Source organism: Branchiostoma belcheri, unplaced genomic scaffold (assembly GCF_001625305.1).
Source record: "Branchiostoma belcheri isolate BF01 breed outbred unplaced genomic scaffold, Haploidv18h27 scaffold4, whole genome shotgun sequence".
Lineage (NCBI taxonomy): Eukaryota > Metazoa > Chordata > Leptocardii > Amphioxiformes > Branchiostomatidae > Branchiostoma > Branchiostoma belcheri.
Window position 1 is genome coordinate 4653614 of NW_017804020.1, and position 13133 is coordinate 4666746.

At 41.1% G+C, this 13133-nt stretch overlaps 1 protein-coding gene across 3 annotated transcripts in view; it reads right to left on the reverse strand.

The window, feature by feature from the left end:
* LOC109477323 (A disintegrin and metalloproteinase with thrombospondin motifs 9-like) overlaps positions 1 to 13133 on the reverse strand; it is a 113009-nt gene that overhangs the window by 76305 nt on the left and 23571 nt on the right. For all 3 annotated transcript variants that reach the window (XM_019778506.1, XM_019778505.1, XM_019778504.1), the window contains exons 4-10: positions 9438 to 9691; positions 9077 to 9160; positions 8790 to 8914; positions 6523 to 6563; positions 5383 to 5488; positions 1405 to 1554; positions 936 to 1080 (exon numbers count right to left, since the gene is read on the reverse strand). In XM_019778506.1, the coding sequence (XP_019634065.1) occupies positions 936 to 1080; positions 1405 to 1554; positions 5383 to 5488; positions 6523 to 6563; positions 8790 to 8914; positions 9077 to 9160; positions 9438 to 9691 (905 nt within the window). The remainder of the gene's footprint in view (positions 1 to 935; positions 1081 to 1404; positions 1555 to 5382; positions 5489 to 6522; positions 6564 to 8789; positions 8915 to 9076; positions 9161 to 9437; positions 9692 to 13133) is intronic.

A 13133-nucleotide genomic window follows, 5' to 3' on the forward strand; every position in this document is an offset into this window, starting at 1 on the left:
TCTGTACATTACTAAAACTTCTTCAATCTGAACCCTAATTTAAGCTCTAATACTCATACCAATGTATGAAATGTCTTTGGGCACACTTTGACCAAAGCAGCATCTTGTTTTGCATACCACACAATGCTGACCCCTATTTTGAGACAATGGTATGTCCAGATGACCTGGTTTAGGTTTCCGTGGGAACGACCTTTACTGAGATCATGTTGCCACATTTAGTCTAGGATTACTGTAGTCTAGAGAACACTGTTGGCATTTGTAATCAAGATTTATAAATCTAATTTCATACTGTACTCTAAAGACCAAACATCTGTTGTCAAAAAGACACCACTCTAGTGTGGGTTTACATTATGTGGTCTAACACCAGTGTGGGTCCATGTTACGTGGTCAATCACCAGTGTGGGTCCACATAATGATTGTGGTGTAACACCAGTGTTGGTCCACATTTTGTGGTCTACCACTAATGTGGATCCAATCTGCTGTCCACATCAAATGGTCTAACACCAGTGTGAGTCCACATTATGTGGTGTAACACTAGCGTTGGTCCACATTTTGTGGTCTAACACCAATGTGGGTCCACATTATGTGGTATATCACCAGACAATCGTGACTGCAGCCTGTGCATTTACAAAAAAGTAGGACAAAAATAAGATGAAACAGCTTGTACACCATGTACACTGTTCTCAGCAAAACTTTTTGTCCTAGATTAGATGGAGTGTGTCAAGAAGGACTTCATTGAAGTGTGCAGCTCACCAGCGTGGACCCCTCGAACAGAGCTGCCTGGAACGTGGTGTGCAGACTAGCCACTGTTGCCCATCTGTGTCAAGGGCCCCGCAGATAGAGCCAGGGGTACATGACATTGTATAATCAACTACTGTATACTACTCAAATACTGGATCAACTATATCCAAAGAAGATGACATAGAAGTACCTACCATGTACGGGCAGACACGGGATCCAGGCCCAAAGACAAGTTCGCACTGTCTGTCAACATCGTAGATTTCTCCAGGCAGGTTCTCAGGAAGAGGCAGGGGCTGGAGGGGTGGTGGCTCATCTATCAGACACTGCCCATAACCTGTGCTACGGAGACACAGGGGTGTTACAACAGGCACTGTGCTACGTGATACACAGGGGTGTTACAACAGGCACTGTGCTACAGGAGACACAGGGGTGTTACAACAGGCACTGTGCTACGGGAGACACAGGGGTGTTACGACAGGCACTGTGCTACAGGAGACACAGGGGTGTTACAACAGGCACTGTGCTACGGGAGACACAGGGGTGTTACAACAGGCACTGTGCTACAGGAGACACGGGTGTTACATCAGGCACTGCCCATAACAGTTTGTCAGAAAGGAACAAACTTAAAGGTTCAAACAAACAAACAAACAAACAAACACTTACTCTAAAAACTCGGTGATGGCCTTAGCACTACAGTCAGACCAGGACCAGGGCTTGGTGTTGTAGCTGAGGGTGGGAGCCATGACGTGGTATGCGTACGATGAGTGGAACTCTTCTTTACATCGGAAGTTGTCATCGTGTGGCATGTTGAAACTGGAGAGAAAGATAACAAATGATAAGCGAGTATCATCACTGCTTTTGTGCCCCAAACAATCAAATAAAAAGCTGCCCTAGTTTCTACAATGTATAGTACATTCCTTACTGTTCTCTAACATTAAATAATGATGTACACTGTCATGTACCAGATCTAACTCTACCAACTTTGCAAGTACCTAAATGATTTCATGCCAGAAAAACTACGTAAATGGTGTTCCAAACTACATTTCCCAGTTGCCAAGTTCAGGCCACCCAAGAGGTGTTCTATTGGCACATCAGAACACTTGACCTTGACCTTGGTTGTTTGTTGATGAGTATACATCCCTATTTGACAAGGTCAACATGGCTGTGGATCCAGGATAACATGTAACTTGTCTCAGCTTTGTTTTAGGTAGAGATCCAACAAAAATAAGAAGTAAGTTGACCAAACTCCATGGTCAAGGAGACTGAGGTTCATACCAAGAGATCAAGGTGGTTTGTCAATGTTAATTTCATTCAATGTTACATTAACAAGCAGTGTACAGAAGGTAAATATTCAATGTTGCCAACACAAGCAAACATAAAACTTGTTCACTTTTGTTTTGAATTGTGTCAAACCAAAATAAACGGCAAGTTGACAAAACATTATGGACCAAGAGGGTGAAGTTTGTAAGGTGTTGTTCATTACAAGGGAGTCAAGTACAAAAAAATTTGTACATATATGCTTGTGGGATTCTGCAACCCAAATATACACAATGCATCATAACCTTACGTCCTCAGTACTAGTAGTTTTGTCCGTAGTACTGGAAATGAGGATAAACATTTGGTATCAACAATGCAAGCAAAGTTGTAACTTGTGTCCCATTTGCTTTTTTAACCGTCGTGAAACCGATCAATTCTTGAGACCAAAACAAAAAGCCAGCTGATCCTGTTTGTAAGTCTAGTCATCTGAAGGACCTTAGTCGAAGTTATTATGATTTGGAAGTCAAGGTTGCTGACTAACACGCTGAGCATAAACAGTCACTGTTATCAAGGTAAGCAAATCTGGTGTTTCAATCAGATACAATGGAGAGATTGGTGAAAAGTTAAGTTATCAAGGTAAGCAAATCTGGTGTTTCAATCAGATACAATGGAGAGATTGGTGAAAAGTTAAGTGTGCTCTATTACACAAGAAGCTGAAGCCTGATCATTTGGTTGATTGATTGTTTGATTGGCCTATTGATTGATTGATTGACTGGCCTATTGATTGATTGATTGAATGATTGTCTTGTTTTCAGTCAAGACATTGGAGCTACTTGCTGACACTGCAATGAGAAAGTGAAAATTATTGATTGGAAAGAATGCTTTGACCTAAAAGGTTTTCTAATATGTTCAAGGTTAATTTCAGGACATTCAGGCTTGCAAAAATCAGCCATATTTAAATAGTTTCAGCATGCATATAATCAAATTATAAAACATGTTTCCAGTTCATTTCAGAAGTGAGAAACCCCGCCCTGTGATAGTTACAATCCACTTGTAGTCATGGTTACCACAGACCAAGCTCTGTAATGTTGTATTTGAACAGGCAGAATGGAGATTTATTCCTGCTTGCTCTTTCTGACATTGTTTCAAAAGACAACCGCCTCTGCCATCAGTTAAAAAACTATTCCTGGCTGACAATTCTCAAACATTTGTGACAGTGCCTCTCCATACTGTGTTTAAGCGTTTGATACAACCAACTCCCCAGCCTTTCTGCCCTGCTTACACAGTGATGCATCAAAGAACGCCGGCTGTTTGCCCCCTCCTTTTTTCCAACGACCTTCCTTCAAAAAAGTTTTGCCCTTCAACAAACATCCCTGTGTAACAGCTTCTATTTTGAACATTCGCTCAGACAATACTGGCACAGTTTTGAAGTCTGGGCAATGACGTAACACAAAATTCTCTTCAGCAAAAAGCATTTCTTGTCATGCAGCTGATCAAACTACTCTGGCCACCAGGTCAAGGGTCATGATATGATCTCATACCCAGGATGCTGACCTTGTGTCAATGACCTTCCCAGCAATGACCTTGTTCTCCAGAAGTGCACTTAACTCAAGAACCAATTATGGAAGAAATATTTCACATGATCAGCCCAAAATTAGGAAACTAAATGACTCTGGCACTTTTCCAATTTGGATCAAAGTTGGGGAAAAGGGGTCTTGACATGTCTGGCCTAAAATACCCTTGACTATCTATCAATTCAGTCTATCTTGGGACGTTCACCGGTCAGGGACAATATGCATCCGATCCATGAGAAGCCCCACAAGCATACGTGACCAGGCTAAAGCCCTGGGAAACACTGGCTCAATACTCTGCACGTGATCTGGACAACTCCACAGAAGTACCCCATCCCATCCAAAACCAAACAACAAATTTTGCCTTTAACTATCTTTGAAAATTTATCAAATATCTTTGAACCATTATGGAGGTAGGGAAGCCAAGAAAACAAGCAAATTCCAGCCAAACCTCAGCAATCCATAAGCCTTCATAACTCGACACAATAAGAAAAGGGCTGCACCGGTACCCCCATCCGTTTAAAAACTACACCCTCCTGTTTACATTGCGAACATGTCAACACCACCATCACAGCCACAAGTTCACGACCAGCGTTTGTCTAGCAAGGGGCTCCAGAGTTTGTCCCTGAAACCAGGCTGCCTGGCGACACCATGGCCTAGATGCCTGTTCAGTCTGTGTGTGAATGTGAGGTTAGAAACAGCACAACAGTCTGGAGTGCATCACTCCCAGCCAACTCCACACCCCTGCAGTAACACTCAATTTGTTAATAGCTTCTTCCTGGGTCTCCCAGACTGATAACAGAGCGGACATGTCGGCACCGCCTGCTGGATGTTCGCTGGTGTTTACCTTGGAGAGAAGAGAGTACATAGACTCTGTTTGCCTTGTACTCCTACCTACACACTGATCCTACTCACTGTTTCAAACAAGACCGGGGTTTCTCTAAGATTAGGGTTTCCCAGTTTTGCGAGTGCTCCTTTGTATGAAGGCAAGATATTACAAGGATGATATAATATACCACTTCGGAACCATCAAAGAAACAACCAAAACAGAAAAAGTAGATGAAATTTTCCATTCCAAATGTTGGAGAGCAATTTTTCCCATACATTTTCTAAGCCATCTACTTACCATGGAGTGTATGTATACAGAAAACTACGGAGTACAAAAACACACCCTAGCCTGTCACCTTCACATCAACCTTGACCACGCGATCTGAACCTAGAGACAAAATGTCTCGTCCCAACGTGAAAGACATTCTGCACACAAATTTGTCTATAGCAGACAGGTGCAAAGTGTGATGCCACACATGCGTCGCTGCCCTGCCGACGAATTCCTTACACTTGTCCCTTCAAAGTGAGAATGCCGCCAAAGGCATGCTGATGGCAAACCCCGGCACCTAGGTGCCACCCCAGCATCAAAGTACTCCCCACGCCGCGAATGTGACACCGCGGAATCTAACATCGTGTTAAACAGGAGATGTTGTGGTCCAATAGGAGCTACTTGATGTTTCTCAGAAAGTCATTTATATTCGGAGAGTACAAAATACTCATTAATATACACGTGTCTTCAGACTCATTCAAAGTCACTGATGAACGATAACTGAAATGCCATCTGAAACATCTGACTCTTCAGAGAATTCATCTGGTTGCTCGGTTTATTTTGTATTACCCTTCTTATGTTGTTATATCTATATTTTAATTATTTTGGTTTATTCAACCAGCATGGCCCATCTCAGTGGCATGGCAGCAGCTTTACAGAGGGGTCCTGAAACAGTTAGCTGCAAAGGTTTGGCAAAGTTTAGAGGTTTTTACTTACACGTGACCGAGCTCATGAGCAACAGTGAAGGCGGCACTGAGTCCGTTGTCTTCGTTGATGGAACAGCTCCTGAAGGGGTCGCACATTGTTCCCAACTCCGCCAGGCCTGACAGGAAACAACAAACAACCTGTGAGAGGCCTGGTTACTGCCAGATACCAGCGAAAACAGTTAGTACAAGAGGGGAGTAATAGGTTTCCTATGTAAACATGCTTAAATGAGGAGTTGGTAGTGTTCAATTATGTGTAACTTAAGTGTGTGCAACAATTATGTAGTAGTTTGACTAAAACGTTAATGAAGAAAATAATCTTTTGCCAACATTTCATGTTACCAACTTGATACATCCCTACTATCAATCATAATGAAAGTCAGAATATGTTTTCTGAAAATAACCGAATTTTCTGTAACCCATTAGACCAAATTTTCAATGACCATTGGTATTATGTGACAGGCATGCCTCACATATTGACACAAAATATCAGACATGACACAATGCAGCGACTTCTCTCAGTGACGTCTTCCCACTAGTACTGACAGTGTCAAGCCACTGATCTATGTTACAACACAGGCTGACTGTAGTAAACTTTCCCAGTGACAGTGTTAGTTCATTGGGCTATGTTACAGCACAGGACCGACTGTAGAAAACTTTCCCACCCTGACAAACATGCTCAGAATGTAAACAATCCACCAGTTAGAGAGGTTCGAGAGACACTAAGATGTTAGAATATATTATGATATACATGTAGAACAACCTTTTCAGGTCACATATCTCATAATCATATTTACAACGTACAGGTTTAAAATATAATAACGCAAAAAATTCCAATCATAACATTGAGGAGGAACCATGCTCTATAAAATAACACAGATAACTCTTAGAATTCAACTACTATAATTCTTAGTGAGTCAGAAATAAAATAATTCTTAGTGAGTCAGAAATAAGATAGAGGCTTCTAACAAGACTATTTCTACATCTACCTTTAGATACGAATGATAATTAATATATTTTAATTCTAGCTTGTTTTAATCATGATTTTGGTTCATAATTTCAGTGCAGTGCCAGTGGGAAAGGCCGCACAGTGGTCCGTGTTGTTATGACGTTTGCTAATCGCTCGCCCCAGAATGAAGGAGCCCATATTTACCTAAGGTGTCACATTTTCGGGATGATCTGCAGATGTCCTGTCTGTGAGAAGGGAAACAAGATGGTTATCGCCAAGGCACAAGGGGAAGACATCACTCTTAAACTATACTTCTTGGCTGTACTACAAGGTTTCTTCACAAAGACAGACAAGTTGCACCAAGACTGTACTTCACTTGTTTCTACATTGTATTACTGTCAGGATTTTTATATAACACATGAGAGATAATTTTCAAAACAGAACAGAAAAGAATATTGTATAACTCGGAATGCATTGTGCAATTTTAAAGAGGTGTATGCAAAAAGTGATAATGAATAAATTTCTGTTGGTATACCGTATATCTAAGACATACCCATACCAAATTTCAGATCATCTGGGTTTCACGGCAGTGCGCAAGAGCCCAATATATACATTGTTTGTCTGAATATGAAAAAAAAAAAAAACACTTCTATAAGCCTTTATGAAAAATAAGAACACTTAGAGGTATTTATTTCTATCTCCATACCAAATTTCAGGTCATTTGGCCCAAAAATGTGTCCCTAGAACTCATCTCATTTTGAGGTGAGAGCAACCTACATGTACAAGTAAGCTCCTCCAAAGGGATCCCTGTCCACAACCATGGCTGAAAAAGCTCCTGGTATTCAAAACCCTTCATTTTCTCCTCTTCTTTCACTTTGTGTTTAGTCTATCGTAGGACTAAAGCCTTAAGATGAACAGTCCCAGACATTCGTCTTAACAGACAGGTACTTGACACCTGAACTGTCAGGACTTCAGGTAAACTCCACTGTTTGACCTTGTCGGACTAACGACCTTGTTAGGAGACTCGACGTGTGGAGTATGTACATCCCAGCATACCAGCATTTGACTTGATTGCCGACAGAAGACAGTGTGTAGAAATGCAGTAATACATGGAGACTTGGGAAGATATGAGACTGATAAAGACAGGAAGAGAGGAGTCTTCTGTAATAAGAGTCTGTTAGGCCATGTGAATGTAGTAAGTTGCTTCTTGATTATTTAAGAACAAGTGTAGAATTTGGTAAACTGTGCCTAAAATTGAAAGAGGATTGGCTGTGGGGAAAACTAAAACGGGAACATTCCCTTACCCCTTGATCTCTATACCTGAATCATTCCCACTCAGTGTTTCACTTTCAGCCTCAGCAGTAAGAAAACAGTTAAAGAAAGGTTTTCTTTCTTTCTTAGCATTTAACTGAGACAAGGATAAAACTGAAAGGTGCTTTCTCCCTATTTCAGTCCATCCCAATTAGAACAGACTTGGCAAAAGAGACAGGAACTAAAGCTGAGGTATTTTGGGGGACGGGCTGTTTGTAAAAAGGTTCTAATCCAAAAATTCAACACTAAACATCCGGAGCTTCCCAGCAGGAGAACAAGCAACTCAGGGCTATCTCCCCTCTCATCTTTCCCTGTACAGCCTATCTTCCTCTAACAAGACCCCACTAGGTAAAGCAGTCATGTGGCCTGTGGCTCCTCCGCTCCAAGGTCAACATGCCCCCAAGGAATTTTACCACAGCCCCCATGAATTAGAACCAGTAGGTAAAATTTCTTTGGGGGTCACGTTTGCCCTGGAGCAAGAGTAGGCCCAGGAAATAACCTGGCATTCAGGCCACAACTTCCGTCTGAAATGACAAATGCAGTACGAGATATAATCATTTTGGAAAACTGCACTATTTGAAAAGTTCAGATTTCTATGATACCTAAAAACAATCTGGAAAAACTGCTGAATCAGAATGTTCTAGTCAGCAAGCCACTTCTGCAGATATTTGCAGCCACAGCACTTTTTAGTTGCTGTTGTCAGATTAAGATTTAATCTAAATCCACTGCAAACAAATGTTCTAATTGTACCTGCCGACACTTTGTGTAGTCAACCAACCAAGGATATCATCTGGATAAGTAGGTCAAGAATTTGACCACCAGGCACTCCTTTGTTTCTTAATCCACAAAAGTGGTCTTCATCAAATGCTAAGGGAAAGCAGTCTTTGTATTAGAAAGACTGTGTTTACAAATTACATGTCAAATTTCTCTTACTCTTCTTTGGCATTTCTTGAGGTTTCTTAAATGTATCTTTCAGGAACTTTTGTATTGGGAACTTCAAGACATTACTTGTTTTTTGTTCTTGATCTGTAAAAGTAATCTTTAGCACTTCTTAAGTTTTCTTACATTAAGTAGTTTCTGTCTTGAGAAGACTTTATTTTCTGGTACTTGACGTGTTCAAAGGGTTTTTAAAAAATAACAGTAAGTCCAGTGTTGCCCACCTAGTGATAAGGATTGCTGTATCGTGGTGGTTGGGATGTGTGTCATCCAACACGTTCTGTGTCTGCTGCCAGACACAGAAGTTCTGCAGAGTTGCCGCAGCATTAGCAGATATCGACGGTCCTTCCTGTGGAACAAGACAAGATCATCAAATCTCAAGATATCTAAATGAACAGTTTTCTGCTTGAGATGTACGGTAATTCTTTTCATTCTGTTAACAGCAAGCAAGCTAAAGCCTATTCAGTAGTTTATTAATTATTTATCAAATATTGAATAAAATAAGCCTCACCTGTGCATTGTTAATAATGACCAGCTTGACTACAATAATATTGACAAAGTTGTTGATGCTGGGGTCCCTGTATATTGAGGCCACCTGTGAAAAAAAGTTACATCAGTAAAATCTCATGAATAATAAATACTTGAGATCAAAATCATAACAGATCAAAATCTTTAAGAACCCAAGAGTAAATTTTCAAAAACTTTTCAGGACAGATATAAATCTACAGAATTTTCTCACTATCATTATCTATTGCTTAAGTTTTTTTCCAGCTTAATTTCAGATAGTTTTAAAACAAAACTTCTCATAACCCCCTTCGATTCCAATACTTAGAACCACCCAAAATAGATAGTCATACTGTGATGAGACTTACGATAGACATGAGAGCTAGAACGTAATGGCGTAGTCCTGAGCCGTGATATTTCGCCATTTTGTGGTCGGCCACGATCATGACTTCAACGTGTCGTGGATAGGACAGAAATCGTTTTCTTCTTCTGTGCAGCTCTGTGTGGTTCTGGACATCCTGGTGTATTCTGTTCAAATCATCAATAATGCTGGAAAATCTTCTGTTGTGGACGTCAGCTGATTCTTTCTTTGTGTCATTATGATTGCCGTCTTTGTCATCATCTGGAAATGTAAGAAAAATGGTCATATATAAAAGTAAACATAAATACTAACATTAGATTAAGTTGTGTTGTCCTGACACTACCGGTCAGGAAAGACCTGAAAAGGCAGTCTGGGGGCTTCATTGGGCCTTACTCGGCTTCTCTATTGTTTCTGTGTGCTTCAAGGGACTAAAAGGGGCTTCCCCTTTTGTTCACGTTTGGTCTAATTATGCAAGGAAATGAATGGGATCCCGCGTGTTTACTTTGCTGCAGAATACAATAGGACTTCAGCCCTTCTAAGACCCTTGAGTTTTTAGCACCTCCGAACAAGGTGTGAAGTAGGCGCACCCTTATGTCGCTGTGATCACCAGCGCCCCCCAGCGGCAAAATGTTCGGTGCTAAATATTACACTCCTCGTTGTCAAACAAACAAGGTTAAAAAAAAAAGTCCCACCTTTAAAACTCTCGCGATCGCCCGGTCAACGTGAGACAAGATACCAACCAATCTACTCTTCTATAAACAATCGCTGCCCACATGTCCACTAGAAAGTGTGCGCTATTATACAGTATTTGTATTTATTGGTTATGAAAAAAGTTCAGTACTGATAAGGATAATCGAGCACATGTTTAGACACCGCTGTACCCTTTTGTGGCCTTTTGTTTCACTCCGCTGCGCGCTGCGACCCTTTGTGTAATGTACGCGCGGCCGCCTCTCATCTTGTCTGTACCGCAGCCGAGGTATTCAAATGAGCTACAGTATGACGTAACACATACCGAACTTCGGCCGACAAAGGCCGAGGTAGCCGAAGTGCCCCAGCAAGGTTCCGACGATTCCCATATTTGGAACTCCCGGTAGATTCGGCATTTGTACGTAATGCCGTACGTAATGTTTTTAAGGTTTTTTTCGGTCCTAGATGCAGGGGTAGAGAAATAATTACGTTTGGTTTTACGACAGTTGTATACCGATCACGTCAGCGCGCAATGTCGCGATATTGTGTGCCCATTACGGCGCACGAATAGAATCCTATATCTACCGGTCAAAATAAGTCAGCTGCGGGCGAAAGTTGCCTTTCGTTTACATTTTGGGCCAGCTATTTTCGTATAGGAACTGTGTAATTCTTTGAAGATAATAATTTAAGTTCGTGTGCCGGCATTTATCCCGCAAACACAGCGTAATAATTTTCCGATTTCTTCTGTCTGCGTCGCCCGATGTGCTCCCCGCCGGCGTGCCGAAACGGATTGCGTAATGCTCTATTGTACGATATTTAACGGTGATTAAAAGATTTCCTAGGTCCTTCCCCCCGGGTCAAAAAAGTTTCCAAACCCAAGGCCCTTCCCGGCGTGAATGATGTACTAGTAAACTGGTCGAAAGATGACGTTTACACGGCCAGCAGAAACCTCATTGATGCGGCCGGCCACGAGGCGGCACGAGCTTACTGATCGAATACACAACGCAGTTCGGCACGGGGCTGAATATGTGCTTACGGGAGGAAAGACCACTGGCATTTTTTTCATATTATATCAATCAAGTAATGAATAACACCTCATGAGTTATTGCATCCGCCAAATCGACTTTAAATAAAACAGTGGTTTTCAAAAATGAAGTCAGGGTTCTTGTAGGAATGGAGTAGTAATCCTGATATTGAAAGTCAAAATTCACACACATCTCGTAGTAGAACATTTCTCCCAAGACATCACGGCGCCCCATGGCCAGTCCTGTCAAAATTGATTGATGAACTCCGACGCAACCGCCGAAAGGGGCGGTTCGAGTTTCAGATCAAAGAAGTCGGTACAACTTTCGCTACACGCGTGCCAAGTTGTGGTCAACAATTCTGTTTTACCAAGGAGAATTACGCTGCCAATAAAATGTTTCAGGGCTTCTATTTTATTCTACGGCGGCCGCTATTAGATGCGGAATACGATTTGGTAACAAATACAAACATAACACAGGCAGGTTGTAGCTTAAAGATTTAAACACAAGGAGCTTTGACTAATTTTCTACTGCAGTTTATATGGATTTTGAACACGTCTACTTTCTGTCAGTGTGTGTTTTTCTTACCTCCATGGTGTAACCTACGAAAAGCTGAGGCTATTTTTTAATCATTCAGATTAAGGTTTAAACCTCCTTGTGCAGATTATACTAGTACTAATTTATAGCAAGAATGAATATGGTGTGTCTGATAGTCGGAGACGCAACGGTCGTCTCAAAACCAGGTGCATGAGTCCGTTGCGTGTCATGTTTCCTTTTGTATCGTCGACAGCTCTCACTGAATATAACAGAACTTGTTGGAAAAGTCTCGGGGTCACAACCCCCCATTTTTATATAAGATATATTTTTGACACGTAATTAACTTTTTGTATGTTCTCTTTTATACATACAGGTGCTTAGACTAAAACTGTACGAGGGAGAATACTGCATGCGCATGCCGACTTGTTCTTCCAAGAGTTGTTATCAATATAGTTTTTGGAACGATCATAGTTTGTCCTAACTAGTACTCTAGATTAAGGTTGCACCTTCTTGTTCCCAGTAACATATAGTGATGAGACTGAACTGTTTGATATTTCGCTTTGTTGGTTGAATTCTGCTGACATGTGTGAATCCCCACGTTAGTAAAATTATAATTCCCTGAGTATCAAGCTAGCAAACAGTAAGTCAAAAACGGAACAAAATCCAGAACAGATATTGGCCAAAACAATTCTATATTGGCAAGACCAAAGAGGTAAAAAAAAGATCTCCCCGCAAGGCCTAACGGCATGGATAGCTTTCCTCCGACGATCGGTGTCCGTGTGCCTGTACAAACAAAGGTAACATAGCATTACGAATAATAACAGAGGCAAGTTAAGTACTAGCAAGGACCTTGGTACTACATGTCGTAGTAGCCTTTTGGACACAAGTTATTAAGATGATACTCTAGAACATGCATTTTGTTCTCACGCGGGTATTTTTTATAGAAAAATATCTTTCTTCACTGCTATCTTATTTAAGTAATTGTGAAAACAAGGAAAACACGTGGAACTTTTTGTAACCTCCGTGGTGAAAAAAATCCGATTTGGACTGGATATTTGATGCATACCTGTTATATTTTTCATGCAGAGCTAAAGCTAGGGACAGACAGTGCCAGACAGAAATGTGTATTGTAATATCGACCATGTTAAGATTTTTGAGAATCGAAGTCTGTCTTCCAATCTTCGCTTGAAGAGAAAAGAAGATTTTCCTTCACCTTCACCCAAAAATATCTTCGTCTTAACTAGTAACAGAATATACGAAATCGACCAAATTCTAAACACAGATGTCTGTTGTTGTTACCACTAAAGTGCACCACTCTTAGAAAACCCGTAATTTATTCACTATTCTTATGCACTGTCAAACACGCGGGCGTATTGTCAAACAAAAAATAATTATCATTGTCACCCTGATGCAAAGCACATCCCCTTTCTCTATTTTGTGAAAAGAAATCTGGTCAG